The sequence below is a fragment of the Plectropomus leopardus genome, chromosome 19 (assembly GCF_026936395.1).
Source record: "Plectropomus leopardus strain MGB_pleo_1.0 chromosome 19, ASM2693639v1, whole genome shotgun sequence".
Taxonomy (NCBI): Eukaryota; Metazoa; Chordata; class Actinopteri; order Perciformes; family Serranidae; genus Plectropomus; species Plectropomus leopardus.
Genome location: NC_142194.1, coordinates 14,813,767 through 14,829,761, shown reverse-complemented (window position 1 = coordinate 14,829,761; position 15,995 = coordinate 14,813,767). Strand labels below are relative to the sequence as shown.

General features: G+C 37.7%; 1 protein-coding gene across 2 annotated transcripts; it reads right to left on the bottom strand.

Annotated features, from left to right (window-relative positions):
* Positions 1–1,219: 1,219 nt before the first annotated feature.
* On the bottom strand, positions 1,220–14,724 carry cep55l (centrosomal protein 55 like). Of its 2 annotated transcripts, none has more exons than XM_088069878.1 (12): positions 14,609–14,724; positions 13,381–13,602; positions 13,164–13,271; positions 12,114–12,269; positions 7,267–7,320; positions 6,606–6,750; positions 6,169–6,314; positions 5,770–5,963; positions 5,041–5,164; positions 4,855–4,926; positions 4,475–4,600; positions 1,220–4,234 (listed from the first exon to the last, which is right to left on the bottom strand). In XM_088069878.1, exons 1-12 carry the CDS (start codon positions 14,717–14,719, stop codon positions 4,022–4,024), a joined length of 1,671 nt encoding a protein of 556 aa, XP_087926004.1. In that variant the 5' UTR covers positions 14,720–14,724; the 3' UTR covers positions 1,220–4,021. The 2 variants fall into 2 exon arrangements, with proteins under 2 accessions (XP_087926004.1, XP_087926005.1); XM_088069879.1 differs by having other exon boundaries at positions 13,381–13,599; positions 14,609–14,719.
* Positions 14,725–15,995: the final 1,271 nt, after the last annotated feature.

The following is a 15,995-nucleotide window of genomic DNA, read 5'->3' as shown; positions in this document are numbered from 1 at the left end:
TCCTTTGAATATATAAAACTGTCTCTGATTTTCATCTGGTGCCATTAGCAGGTCCAAGTTTTCAATTATACAATAAAATTTCTTGACATCTACTGGAAGTTCCCAGATTATGTGTCCTGATGACTTTTGTGATCCCCTGAGTTTGCCTCTCATGCTACCATGAGGTTGACATTTGTGGTTTACCTGCTAAACAACGGCATGTTAGCATGCTGACATGAGCATTTAGTTTAAAGCACCACTGTGCTTATCAGCCTCACAGGGCCGATAGTGTGGCTGTGGGCTGTTTCTTTCATAGCTGATCCTTTAGCACCACAGAATCTAATGGGTCACAAGGGATTATAAAGATTTACAAGATGTTTTCTATATAAATACTCCTCCTCTTTTCCTTAGGCTCAATGTGACCCCATTCAGTGTTTAACAATTCTAAATAACTGCTTAAACTTTGACTTTTTTGGCTTTAGATTTATTGACTTTTCATAAGGTAATGGTGACAACTGGGTAAACATAATATTAACATGATGACATTTTTTCAATGCCCTTTGGTCAATTTGAGCCCAGGCTGTTTAAGCTATATAAAACATAAGAAATATGAACATTTTACACATATTTGTTGAGGTTGCTATCATATATCATCGATTTCATAATTTTTAGGGCCCAAACCAAGCAGCAACCTCCAAGGGTGAAAAATTAGGCCAATGCTGAAGTACAAAAAATTACAACTCAGCGAATGGCCACTCTAGGCACAGTAAATTCCCATAGATCTCCATGTTGAAATGCCCAACAGCAGAAATATACATGATCACACCCTGGTACAAAACCAGTTTTGGTCTCTACAGCTAAATTCAACATCCATGAAAAGTACTCTTGACTTTCATGCTAATCTTTGGAACAGAGAGCTGCGAACATGCAGGCAGCGGCACGGATGAGGAGAGAGGAGAGACCTTCTGCTTAGAATTGGTGTCTTTTCAGCACACAGCTATTTAATATGACAAAGACAATATGATAATATGGCTTTTGTTTGACATCAAAAGGTTGCACATTTATGACCCTTCATTAGAGCAAAATCAAATTTGACTAGCATAATTCTGAGTCAATACCAACCCTATTATTTGTACAGGCTATGGCCTTAAACATACCTGTAATAAATGAAGAAAGCCTGATATTTTCTATGCCATGTGGAAGGTGAAAAACACATACACATTCCAACATTCCTAGACTGTTGTGTTGGAGGGAGATTCGCATCTTTATTGCACACTTTTGTACAGTACAGTGCATGGCAAAACAGCTTTGGAGCACATGATTAGAATAAAAAAAAGATGACTATAAAAACAACGGCAAAGTGGACGAAAATTGAGCAAAACAATGTGATCATCGGACTATATTTTGAAGAAATACAGCCTGAAAACAACACATTGATCTAAAACATGACAGTGTAGCAGTGTCTGTCAGTCTGTCTTAAGTCTATCTGGTCACATTGCCAAGGTGGCAGGAATAAAGGCAACTTAACCCCATTTCCCCTACCAAGAGGACATTTACTAATCCCCTGCCTTAAATAGTTTAGTGCAAGGAATTAACTCATGCAATCTCATTCCAGCCTCACAGGCTTGAAAAAGTGAAGGTGGAGGTGGACGTGAGCTTCACTTGAGCAGTGAAGAATATACAGAGAAACCTGACGCTGTGTCACCATCTAACCCTCTCTGATCTAGTAAATTTAGACATATCAAACTATGTAGCTAGGGTTGGAGAAAGATTTTGGTTACAGTCCCATTCACATTCGCTTCAGAAAGGACTGTCCAACTGTCTGCAACATACTGCAACCCTGCTATGTTCTGTGATGGAACTAGGAATTTGAAAAGTTCACATGGCAGATCATTTTTGTCCACAATTATGACTGAATTTATTCAAGAACACAAAAACAGCTTTCATATGTACAGAATGTCTCTATTATTTTGTTCTTTACCTCAACACTGTAAAAAAGCAAGTAACCTTTGCTGTTTAGGGGTAATTTCTTTCTTCAGAACAATAAAAAATATACCTCGAATATCACACATTCTGAGGAAAATGTCACCCCAAAAAACCAAAGGTACCGACTGTACTGAATCTAGGAGTGGAAGGACGGTATGTTCTCAGCTGCTTGATCAGTATTTGACAGATTTGTAAACTTTAAAATAATAAGATACATCCCATACTGATGCAAAAAAGCCCATAATATATGCAGAACATTGTACATTAAAACATAGTTATCACGGCATATATTTACTATAGGGAAAATAAAAGCTTTCATTATCTAAAAGGTCAGTAGCTCACTTATATAAAATAAAACCCAAGAATAAATAACTCCATCAAACACGCACAAAATAAATTCAATAAGAGCTTTAGATGAAGAAAAACAAATATACTTAAAAAAACGAAGCAGGAAGACCCCAAAAACAAACATATGTTGGTATATGATCAGATCAGTCTTTGGCCTGGTGGTATCCTAAAGTCAAAAAGAACTGCCGTACATTTTTTTTTTTAAACTGACTGTCACTCAATTAGCAAAAAGATTTTTGAATAGTTTTAATGTGATAAAATATGCAGCATTTTAAGAATGTCCCTTGATTCCCATTTACATAAAAAACTTTATTTGTATTTTAAATGTATTTCCTAATAACAAAAGTATTCCAGCTGTTCTGATTTCAACTCACACTGAGACAAAACAACCATTTGAATATCTCTTGGAGTGAAGACAAAAAGATTATTGCAGTGATGTAATAAACACATCTTGCGGGAAATGCACCCACCATCATACTTGGAACACATATACGTTTGTATTTTCTTTCTACAGAAGGATGTGTGCATCTACTCATGGAGAGGCTTGTGCTTATGACAGGGCAGCATGTAAACATTAACAGCGTCTACCTCGGCTGAGCTGTAATGTTAGCTGACTCAGGAATGCACGCCAGCAGTAGATGCAAGCTTCCTTTTGGAGACAATTATAGCGGTGGACAGACTGTTTTAAGTGCGCACAACATGGCCCTACAAACCACGGCCACTACCAGTACAAACCCACCATCCCGATGGTTATCTGAACCGTGCTGCAACTTGACACTTTTGTGAAAACATATTAGGCCAAATGTATTATTCTATATAACAAGATGCTACCATTCCCATTACCCATACCATAATCCCAACCACCTCTCTTTTACCCTAGTATTTCATCTAGGTATTCAAAATTCTAACTTAGCATTTTCATCGGGCTTACGCTGGGCTGACATTTAAGTTAAATGGACTAGTCATGGAGCTATTCGGCAGATCACATAGCTGAGCCAGCTGCAGTTTCTAGTGGGTGTAGTTCCGTAGACAGAAAATCGCTCCTACATATAACTGCGTACAGCAAGGTCTGGATTATCTGGAGTAACCGAGTCATGATTTCTAGTGATAGATATTGCTATTGAGTTTTTTAAATGTATCTTTTGGCGCTTTGAACGTTGCAAGCCAGATGCCACCTTGTTCCATTAAATTCAAGAGAAGACAGACGTCTTTATGGCCAATATCTCCAATATCTCAACTAATGCCAAAACAATCTAGACATTTTGGGGTTTGGGTTGGGCTTTTGCAAAGTAGAACAAAGAATGAGTGGGCAATGATGAAAGTTTCAGTTGAGTTTTAAACTAAATTTTACCAACGTTTGTTCCTCACAGGAGTGTTTGTGGAATCAGTGTATGACAAATGTTTAAAATATGCTGCAAGTTTCCTTAATGGATCTTATGATCTAGTCCCAAACTTAACGGCTTGTGGCCCATTAAAAGGATGCAATGTCTGCTTGATACCCATTGTCTCAGACTGCACGGTCAGTATGACCAGGTTGATCAAACAGTGAGTTTTTTCCCTTTTTATTTGAAACATTTTCTAGGTATGGAGAGAAAAAAAAGCTTGCCTTGTTTATACAGTAGCTTTGCAGTCTTGTTGCTATCTTGCTGTTTGGGTGCGGATGGGTCCTGACGCTCAAGCTGGGAACTGATCTTACCTCTCCTCCAGCTCAGGCAAGGCAGAAGTCAATGTGTGCCAGGAGCTCCCTGTGGCGGCTGGTGGGATAGTGGGCCCGACACTTTGGGCACTCTAGGAAACTCTCATCCAGGAGGTTGGTGACTTTGGAGGGAGAGGTAGGACCATGAGGGTCACTGATAGTGAGACGCTCAAACTCAAAGTTGTTGTAGGAGCTGGGCTCTGAGAAACGGGTGTTGGGCTGTTTCTGAAACGCAAAACATTGCATTCATTTAGCACATGCTTTGCTACAAACTGATATATGAAAAAAAGTGTTCAAATTTCATGAGGGCAGAATAATACTTGAAGCATTTTATATTGAATTGCAATAAAAATACTATTACATTTTTTTTTCACATGCACCTTTCTAACAAACGTATTAGACTGAAGCTGTACTTCAGAAAGACTCAACAAGGAACATATGGTTTTGATATCCAGTGAAACTCACAGCAGACTCCAGTTTAGCAATCTGATCCCGGGCTTTGCGAAGCTCCTTCAGCACCTTATGTAACTGGTGCTGCATGCTCTGACGATCAATCTTTTCATTCTCAAAGTCCTTGGCAGAGAGTTGGATCTTAGGAGAGAGAAAAAATATGAGGAGGAGAGAGCCAAGAACTCATTGTACTTGAATTGCATAAGTGGGATCAGTATGGATTTATATAAATATAAATAGTTACATCTCTATGTGCTACATACTACATAAGGCCTGAGCTGATGGGTTTTCTACTCATAACTGGATGAATGTTCAAACTGTATGGTCAGTAATTGCTAACCTCATTGTTTCATACAGATTTTTGTGAACTGTTGGAGTATTTTTCTTTAATTTACCTGTTGCTCCAGAGCTGCGATTCTCCTCTGTTCTTCATGTTGGCTCAGAAGAGACTTCTGCAGCATATTCACCTGTAAATGCCATATTATCATTAAACTAAAATGCCACATTTAAACCCCTCTCCGTCCAAATAAACCTGGGATGATATTTTTTTTTAAATTTTCTGTCCACAGTGAATGTGTTACCTGCAGCAGAAGCTCAGCAGATCTCTTCCTCTCCTCCTCCAGTCTGATGTCCATATTTTCCAGTTCCATTCTCATTCTGTCTGACCGCTCAGACGACACCTTTCTCTCCTCACACACTTCATGCCTGAATGCAGTGTTTATGTAATCCATATAAATGTTAAGAATAATGCTGTTTACTTAAATAGTACTTAAAATACTTGTTCAAAACCCTTATCAGGTTATATTTATTAAAATCGAATATGGCACAAAAAAATTAAAACCAATGTGGTTACTAATCATAATCATCTCAGACTGCAATTTAAAAAAAAACCAAAAAACAATCCCCCTTTACATCCAGCATATGGAAACTCATTTATTTTTATGGTTATTTTTCATATCAAAACATAGGTTTAAGGGCTTTAAATTCTGAAAATGAACTAATATTTGGTAGTTATGATCAGGACTGATTTTGGTGGTTAAAAGATTTAAGTCGGTGAAAGTGGAAATTAATGTTAACATATAATATCTTTAGGGCATTTTTTTGGCGCAGACATTCTATAAAAAGTTCATATAGACTATCTGAGAATTTATCAATGTAATATAGACATTCAGAAGTGGTATTTTAAGGTAAATGTCAATTCACATTTTCTAATCATAGGCTTATTTTGTTTCTTTAGACTACACAGATGTAATTTAAAGTTAAACTGTGATGCAGAGTTAATGATTTCTACAACAGCTGACTTCCTTTACCTGTTGCTGAGTCGCTCTGCCTGCAGCTGCATCTTTATGTCCTCTGTCTCTTTGGTCTTCTCCTCGTACTTCCTCAGTAAAGATGTCAGATCGCTGCACTTGTCCTCATATCTCCTCTGCAGTGCTGAAATCTCCTCCTGCAGCCTGGTGACCTGCTCCTTCTGAGAATGCAGCTCGGCCTGAGCTCTCAACGTCTGCAGAGCCGCAGAAAAGCAAATTAATTATAAAGATGCCTGAATCCAAGAAAAAGAAATTTGATGGGGTTGGTGCTATTACAGGCAGATACAGCGCTCAAACTGTTGAATGGACTGAATGTCAGTGCATTTGCACATAGGTTTATGGAGAGACTGCAGCACAAGCCACAAAAATAAAAAGTGAATGAGATTCTAACGCATTTACCTGTTCCCTCTGCCCACTGAGCTCTTGTTGGCTTTTGGTAAGCTGATCTTTTTGCCTCTCCATGTCTTTCTGTAACCCCGACAGCAACTGGTCATAGTGGCTCTTTAGATGGACGTCCTTCTCTGGACCTGCTGATTTGGCAGGAGCTGCAATAAGAAGTGTATGATCTAAGATATTCCTTGCAATCAAAATCTAGAAAACTTGGTATTAAGCATCTTTTATGTTGAAGATTTATAAAAAAAAAAGCTCTGTAATGTTAAATGTCGTGACTAAAAAAAAACTGCATAATTCCCCCTTTCTGTGTTCCATGCTGTCTATACCAGAGCACAAAATTAAGTGTTTAGGATCATTTTAATTACTTTAATATTTCATGTACTTAGCATGCAAATGTAGTGAATAAGCTGAGGATGTGAGAAGTAGCTAATTCATTTCCACACCATCTGAAGTGGCCTCTTGTTTGGTTTGTTGCTGCTTCGCCTCGGCCAACTGCTGCTCCAGCTCCAATGTGCGGGCCAGGACGGACTGGACGTAGGCCTCTCTCTGCTGGTCGTATGTCAACCACTGCTGGTTCTTCTCCAGAGCCTGGTGATGAAACGATCAAACACAGACACTGACACACTATAGTCTGTACATTTCAACATGAGAGTTGCTCAATTCAAGGGTATACAGAAAAAAAACATGTCTGTATTTTCCTTGCAGATGTCAGGGACAGGTGTTTGGTTTAGTGTCAAGGGGATTTTCATTAAATCTTATAAGTGTATAGCCTTTCTTGGCTTAGCTGGCTTTTACTCATAAAATAATCAAAATGTTTTCTTCCATTAAAAAAACGAATTCCCAGTGTGCCCTTTGTTGATAGTATCTATTGATATTGACATAAAAGTGGGTCCTAGACATTGAATGATGAACTGAATCATTTCATTCCCCTGGCCCTGAACACAGTAATGGAATGAAATACTTCAAATATACAGCTGATAGGCAAGATATTTCAGTTACAAAGCTATTGTACAAAAGCATTTTTTTTCAATAGTGAGAAAGCACATAGTGAAATTACAAACAGGCACGTACAAACACACACAGTAAATCATTGACTGCACTCACATCTCTCAGTTGATCTTGTACCAATGCCAAGTCCGCAGGAGGTACCTGTCCATTCTGAGGAGAGAAAAACACATTTTGGAAAAACACAAGGTTGGATATACACAGTATTGGCTTCACAACTTCTATCTGGTCTGTCTGTCACATAATAAACTCAAATTTATGCTGGTTTACTTTAGACTGGCTTGAATTAACAAGTCAGAATAATTAAAACTCCATGTGTTATGCACCAAAAAACAGTGCACTGCTGTTTGCTACTGTGTCTTTGCTGCTAGTTATTCTGGACGTAGTGCTGGCATGGAGGTGCCTTTAAAAGCAATTTAAGTTCAAATAAAATTACAGACAAAACTGAAGGCTTTTTGTTCCAATATTCTACAGCAATACACTGTGGGACTTGTTTGACACCAAGCCCAGACAAATAAAGTTGTTCTAAAAGAAAATGCTGGACCCCCTTCTTTTGTTCATGATGTTATTATATGTGCCATCAGTTTTCAAAGCAAACTTTTTACAGACTCTACAAAAAGTATGCTTGTTAGAAAAATCACTTGTAGGGGGAGGGATGAAAAATCTTAAGTGTCATAACAATACAATTATGATAAATGGATGGTAAATGGAGTTGCACCTGTATAGCATTTTTTTCTCGATCACTCAACGCCCTTTGACACTACATGCCAAATTCACCCATTCACACACACATTCACACATTAGTGGCCAAGGCTTCAATACAAGGTGCAACCTGCTACTCAGTTAGTACAATCATCAGGGCAATTTGAGGCTCAGTATCTTGTCCAAGGGTACTTATTTAAGCATTTTCAGATGAAGACAGGTAGGATATGCCAATACTATTCAGTTTTCAGGAGCATTATTTGGGCATGTATACAGTGATTTTAGAATATGCATTTCACATTGGGTTTTTATAGCCGTGTGCGACACACAGGCTCTTGCCTATTTGCAGTCAGCTCTGTACGTTGTACACAAAACAACTAACAAACAGTTTGCAAGGCTGCAGTAGAGATGCATGCTAAAAAGAAAAGCACACATTTCTGGTCAGAGAGAGAAACACTTCTATTTTAAACATTATGAAAGACTTGGATATCAACAGGTATTGGATATCCTCAAATATCCCAACAGTGAACGTTTTTAACAGGCTGGTTGAAGGAATGAAAGAGGAAGGCTGTGTTCCCATGGTGAAAGAAGTCTGCCACCAGTGGAAAACTTTTAGCAAAATGGCACAGGTGGCTCCAACAGTTCCACTTTTCTGTATTGTGATGCAATTACCGACATATTAGGGCATGTTAAATTGAGGTACGTACTGCTGCATATAAACTGGACTATTCATTTTCATTGGCCATGTAAAAAGCTTCATAGGAATAGTGGATTTTCAAAATAAGGGCAAAAAAAAAAGAATATTTTGTGCATGTAAACACAGTCACTATCTGCCTGGTGCTAGTCTGCTAACACTGATTGAATGCTTAGGAAGGAGGGGTGTTTGGACAAAAATGGTGATACAAGATATGCCATTGTTATTTTAAAATAAAGGTGTATCTTAAAGGTGATTATATGCATCGGTGTTTTCACTTTACACCAATAATATTGGACCGAATATTGTTATGGCCCTACTTGCAAATTTGAATGACAAATCTTCTTAATTGTTAATATTGCAAATAAACAAATAAATAAATACTGGAGCAAGTTACTCATCTATGCACTACCTTTTCAGAGTCGTGACCCTATGACAAAGGGCATAAACCCTAGAGCCAATCCTTTGATCCATTCCTAGAAGGCCCGCTATCGTCTCATAATTCTGTCACCCTGACTTGAGGTCTGCATGTCTGATCCCAGCCAAAGCTTAAGCTCAAGCAACCCCCTTAACAACAGTAGGCATCAACAACAATCTCTGTGAGATGAGCTCTCACCTTTCCAGACAAGCACCATGAGCTTGTCAACTTTTTCCAGATGGATTTAAAGGTATGCCCGATAAGCTAAGCCAACTAACAGCTTGAGTTACTCCAAGAACTAGAGGAAGGTTGGGTCAGGGTCTGTAGGCCAGATTATTTCTAGTAATGTGAAAGGAGCTAAGCTAAGGGATTGAAAACTTCCTAGAACATTACCAAAAAAACATAGAGATACAGAGATCCTGTTTCAGTGAGACCTGAAAGGCATCGATATCAAAGGGACTGTATGTTTACAAGAACCAAGTATTCCTATCCATTTGTATACATAGTCTGCATTTTAATACTTTCCAACCTTGAATCTAAAAGTAGAGACTTGAAAACCAAAGCAGGTATTATGCAAACAATATAAGAAAGCATTTACACTCAAAGAGAGTATTTCCAGTGTTTGGTGACCTTTATGGGGAGCGAAAACAAGAAACTTTAAAAAACTGCATCTGTATCTTTCTTGTAAAAACTCCTCTTTTCTTTCTTCACACCCCCTATTCTTTAGGCTCTAGTCACGACTGCAACAATAATGTAATGACAGGGACTACAGTTTTGGCAACACTGTTTTAATTATTTGGATGATTGGGCCTTGCTGTCTATTCCTGGTTATAATAAAAGGTTTTAATAAGGGAACAGCTAACATTACTACATAAAAGCATGTTTTCATCTGAGTAAACAAGACATGCTTAATGCTGGCTGATTCCTTCACCCCAACTGAACTTGAAGTTTGATTAAGATAGAAGAAAATCAGGGGACATTATACTGAGGGAGAACTACTAGGTGAAAATCAGGAAAATTAGCTGGATTTTTTTTTTCACTTTTTAAATTAACTTTGAATTGAGCTTCACTTTGGACCAAAAAAAGCCCACATTTATGTGATCACTGAGTCTCCAGCCATCCGAATTCCTGGAGTTTTTACTTGTGATTTTGCCACCTCTTCAGAAACCAAGGAGAATCCTGATGACCGCTCTGTACGAGTGTAGTGAGTGCCTGCTGTGCTCAAAGCATCAAAGGGCTCACTGCAAATCAGTGCTGCTTTTTGATAGAGCAATAGAGCCTACAGTCTGAGGCAGTGTAAACCACTGGTATAGTAATACAATATATATTTATAGTGCATGATATTTATACAATCCTACAAAGTGTCACTCGAACAAAGTTATTATATCTCTTACAACTGGTGTGTCATCGTACAGGTACTGATGGCTAAAGAAGAGTACCATAGAATAAAATGTATTTACTTTCACAATGTGTCATTTTATGCCATGTATGACTTGCACCTTTAGCTCTCACTGCAACAAATTCAGTGAAGATTATGTCAGCGGCGAAGGAAAACAGAGGTCACACAATGCCACCCAGTGGACAGAAAAATAACAGCACCTGCAGTTTTTCTGTTGAAACATACAGTACAACAAACCTGTCCTAAAGAACATGATATATCTCTTAGGGGAAGCTACTTGCTACTGACTAAAACACGTAAAATGATCATTAAGAAAACTTGACCAGAGGCAAATGTTGAACCAATTTTGATCAAGTTATAGGCTTATTTGTTCCTTTGATAAACATTTATGTTAATCAGACTCAATGAAATCACTGAAATGGAATTTGATTTGTTCAAAAATTATTATAACTGTACAAAAATATGTCACAACCATGAATGAACCCAAATAATATGGAAACAATACAATAAAATAAAAATTGGGGCTAGAGGATATCAGAATGGGGACAGATGAGAGAGTTCTAATAATCTGTTTTTATGCCATTTCTTCATATGTTGTAACTAATTTCCTGAAGTACAATGATTTATAATATCTTTGGATTAGTCGTCAGTGAGTAAAGATACTGAATAAGCTCTTTAATCACCATTCACCATTAACACTTTGATGCCAGCAAAAGTAGTTGGTTTGTAATCAGAAGTAGTAGAAATCTGAAGAAGTAGTTAGAGGTCCTAACTAGTTAGAAATAGCAAAAAATAAAAGTAGTTAGGAGTTGAAAAAGGTGAGAGTCTGCTGCTGTGGAGGAGCGAGGGGCGGATCTGACTCATATACTGTATTAATGCTGATTTTGTATCAGGTTGCAAACATGTTTGTTTAGGCTGCACTCTTTAACACAGGGGTCTAACCTCAAGTGGCCACTCGATTAAGTTTTCGGCACTTCCGCATTGGATTTGGTTTTTCAGTCTTGGAGGTTGCCACTTGGAAAGCAGAAATAGTCAACTCTCCCATATTGCTGCGATATCGATATAAAGGTATTTGGTCAAAAATATTGTGATCAAAAATGCAAGGAAAAAAAAGTGCTTCCTTGACTCAAAAGTCAGTCTGTTCGAGCTGCTCTTTGGGTGGGGATATACTAGGATTAAAAATCTGAAAGAAAACTCCAAGGCACTCTCTTAAAAACACACTCCTACGAGTTTTGGCATACAAGCCTTCGTCAGAGAGTCTGTTTTTAAGGTTTAAAGAGAGTGCCTTGGAGTTTTCTTTCGGAGTTTTAAAAATATTGTAATATCTGATTTTTTACCCAGCTCCAAATGATATTTGTTTTGATATTTTCTTTTTGTTTCTTCATCGTCTTTTTTTCATCTTTCATCTTATTTTAATTTCTTATATGCTACTGCTTTTTTTCTCCACAGATTACAACCCCAGTTGTCATGTCATTGTGTTGCATTTTTCCATGATTCACGGCGTCGGTGTTGGAGATATGGATCTCATTTTGTGTTGTGTATATTGTATTGTATGTATTTGTGTCGGCATGCTGTTTGAAAAGCAATTTCCCCTCAGAGACATTCAGCTTGTTTTAATCTTGAATTTGCTTTTTTCACCTTTTATACATTGTGTTTCAGGAATGCTTGGTTTAACTGTGCATTAGACAAAAAAACCCTTGACTTATGTAGAAGCTGTAAGCTGGTAAACCTACCACTGCCTGTGTTTCCAGCGACTGGCAGCGGGCAGACACAGTGGCCAGCTGATTTTTCAGGTTCCCTGTCTCCTGTGACAAATTCTGGAACAACACGTCTCTCTGCTCTGCCTCCTTCCTCCGCTGCTCCAGCTGGGCCTGTAGTGATGCTACCACCTGAAAAACACAACAACATGAACAAACAACACCTTGACTTGCTCCCACAACAACCATGTAAACCGGATTTTTTTTTTAAACCTTTGTTTATGCAGAAGCAGATCTCTGGGGATATTTACTGTTCTCCAAGCAATTATCTGCTTCACACAAATGGCATTACACGGCTGGCAATGTGCTGGCATTGCCCACCGAGCAGCTCTGGTTTTAGCACTCTTGTTGATGAAAGTTAATGAGGAAGAGGCAAGTGCGATTAAATCACATTACACATCGATGATGTCTGGGAAAAACAAATAGCTGATATTCTATTTACCAGCGTGTTATTTCCAAGTTTTACCCTGATGGCATTCTGACTAGCCTGAATTAGAAAACGATTTCGGCAACAATTGAAGAGATTTCACGAGGATAAGCAACAACCTCAAACAGACAGCACTGTTTTCTCCGGCAGTGCCACAAACACAGACCCACAACAGTGAAAGATAGTTGGGTTTATAAATATCAAGTGAACAGCACCATGTGTTAGTATGCAGTTTTTGCCGCCTGTCTAAACGTCACTTAGCTGAGCTGCTGTCAAAATAGGATAGAAGCTATTTCCCCCCCAACTGCTTTTTATGGCAGCTCAGTGGGAATCTAGTATGATTTCTTTTCTCCCCCTTTCTGACAGTTGTCTGCTGCCAGCCATACATATGCTTCCAATTCAATGCCAAAAGTGCAACAAATCTTCACAAGTTGAGGAGTACTCTCAAAGACACAACTGTAGGAATAGCTCCTCCACCTGGGCCAAAAAACTGCTGCCTCAGTATGTCCAAACTTGTCTTTCTGTGTGTCCATGCTGACGTTGGACTTCTAGATGGACATATCTTTGCCGTTCTACCATAGATGTGATTTTGTACATACCTCCCCTCCTCTAGCCGTCAGCTGCTGTCTCATTGTTTCCAGTTCCTGCTCTTTAACAAGCAACTGCTGATTGTTTCTCTCTCGTAGCGTCTCAAGGGAAAGGATCCTCTGAAATGATCAACACAAGATATCATATAGACATTTTAAGAATGAGACAAACAGGTAATTCTGAAACTGTAATTTATCAATACACTTTCAAAATCAACACTTCCTTTACCTCCAGAAGCTTGCTTTTGTCTGAGTCTGGTGGTTTGATGTGTCGTTTGGCCAGTTCATCAATCTTTTTCCTGAGGTGAGCATTCTCCTTCCTGACTTTTTCCAGCTCCACCTCAGACTTGGACACAGAGCTGCTGGATTTGAAACCCAACCTGCTGACGATGGTCTCTTTGGCTCCTTTTGATGTCATGGCTGCTTTGTTGGGTGTTGTGGACGTGATCTTCTAGAGGAAAACAAGACATTTCACAAACTGATGTTTTTTTTGTGTAAAATCCAGAATATACATGTTGAGTTATATTGACTGAGATCATTTGGGCAATAAATAATCAAACTGAAGGTAAAATTCGAAACACTAAACCCTTCAGAAACATCCAAAATGAGGCATAAATTGCTGGCCTACAGATGTATTATTAACTCTTGGAAACCTGAGAAAATTCTCTTGATTTCTTTCAAAAACTTGGAAAAAAGGCAATGAGCACATAAAGAAGAAATGACCCCAAAATCATCAAGAAATAAGAAAACAGTGCATAAAAACCATCTGAAAATTATGAAAAAAGAAAAAGTAAAATAAAGGAACAAACAAGGCAAAAAAGACTCGAAAAGAAATGCTTAAAATGTATGATAAATCTGTAACATAATTTTAAAATATGTTTTTCTACAAACGTTTCTTCTCTAGCTTTTTAAAAATAAAATTTCTAAAATCTACTTTGTGGGACATTCCTTAGTAATTTCCTCATTGTCTTTCCCCCCATGTTTTGAAAAAAATAACACTAATGTGCACAAGGTTTAAACACTTGTAAAAGGTGTCTGAAAGCAGCACAAAAAGAGTGATGTCCGTCCAGGTTTCAAAGGGTTAAATATTCATATTAACCTGTGTTTTTTGCTTGACAAATAACTACTGTAAATTGATGGAAATATGCACGTAAGGTCTCTACAATGTTCACAACTTCAGTATACTTAGTATACAAATTAGCTTAACGTTAAGTATTTACATTCATTTGCACGCGCATTTGACAGTAATGTATCCTAAATTTTTGACGTAATTCAATGTAATTTTTAAGTAAACATCCGTTAAAAAGATATCTCGGTGACAAAACTGACAGCCTTAACGTTAAACACATCCTCGCACCTGTCAGTAATTGATTAATTTACGTTACATCGTTGTGTATTTCAAAACACTAACATAAAGTAAAAAGATTACAGGAAAAGACAAAATATTTTACACTTACAGATAAAGTAAGCTGAGGATTTCCCCTGAAACTCTCCTTTTTGGAACAAGACCGTTTTCTAACCAAACGCTTTCGTTTCCTGAAGTTTGAATAGCAGCGCGTTGACGTCATATCCGTAATGTGAAAAGGGGTGCGTATGTTTATGTTATACGGAGTGTCTCGGTCAAGCAATGTTGGGCGGTGCAGTGTGGGATCTAAAGCGTTTTTAAAAGTTTACTTGACGTTGATTTAAAATACTATCATTTGATGCTATTTATCTTTACGTAATATAGCATTTACAATCATTTTTTTTCGGAAGACGGCTTTTTCTGGGCCCAAACGACTGATTAATTTTTTACACCGGAGTGCGCGTTACACTGGATGAAGCAAACACACAGAGTAGAGCCAGATGTCCCCAAACTGGTTTGCTGTGTCTGTGGATCTTTTCCTTTCTTGTCTTTGCTCTTCTATTTGGTATTTAACCTTTTTTTGGGGGGGGGTTTCTGTTTTTATTTTCTTACTGATTAGGTGACATCACCTGTGATTTGTTAGTTTATATCAATTTATTTTTATATTTTTATTTATAGTTTATTGTATTTCATATTTATTTCAAACTTCTGTTTCTTTGTTTTTTAGTGATCATATTCCAAATTTAACAGTGCGTTGTACAGACATACATTTTATTTTAAAACACTTAAAAAATATTATTGTTCAAAGACGAAAGATAATTTGACAGTAAAAATTATGGTTAGTTGCAGCCTAACACACACAAGTGAAGAGACTCAGTATAGGTGAAGAAAGGGCATCGAAACTGTGGGTAATACATTTTCCCATTGGATGGAAGGCTGATGGTAGGATAATGAAGGTTAATTTAATGAATTATAGGGTGCAGATACTTTCATTAGTTTCATTATTTATTACAATTGAAAATTGACTATTCCCTCGCTAAAGAATCCTTATTTAATGCAGAATCAACTCAGGACATGACCTCTATCTGCTCATTATTTTGTCTATGTTTTATTACAGCATGGTATATACATGTTGTGTGCTTATCATGTCTGGTACTATACTTTGCAGTTGTTGCAGGTATGCTATTTCATGCTCTAATAGCACTGCAGATGCCATGTTAATGCATACTGTGATAAATAGTGGCATAAAATAAAGTGAAGTAGCACGTCAACCCTGTGTAGACCTTCAGTATTCAAACATTGGCGTGACGATGAATTAAAGCTCATTGTTAACGCTTTCATCAGGGCAGTGACAACAAGTCACTGAATAATTACAGAACACAATACACAGAACACAATAATTACATCAATAAATAACCAGGCTTGTCGCTCATGTGTCAACTACTCATTTTTTTTTTTACATTTCACCATATATGTTTTCTTGTTGTATGTTTCATACC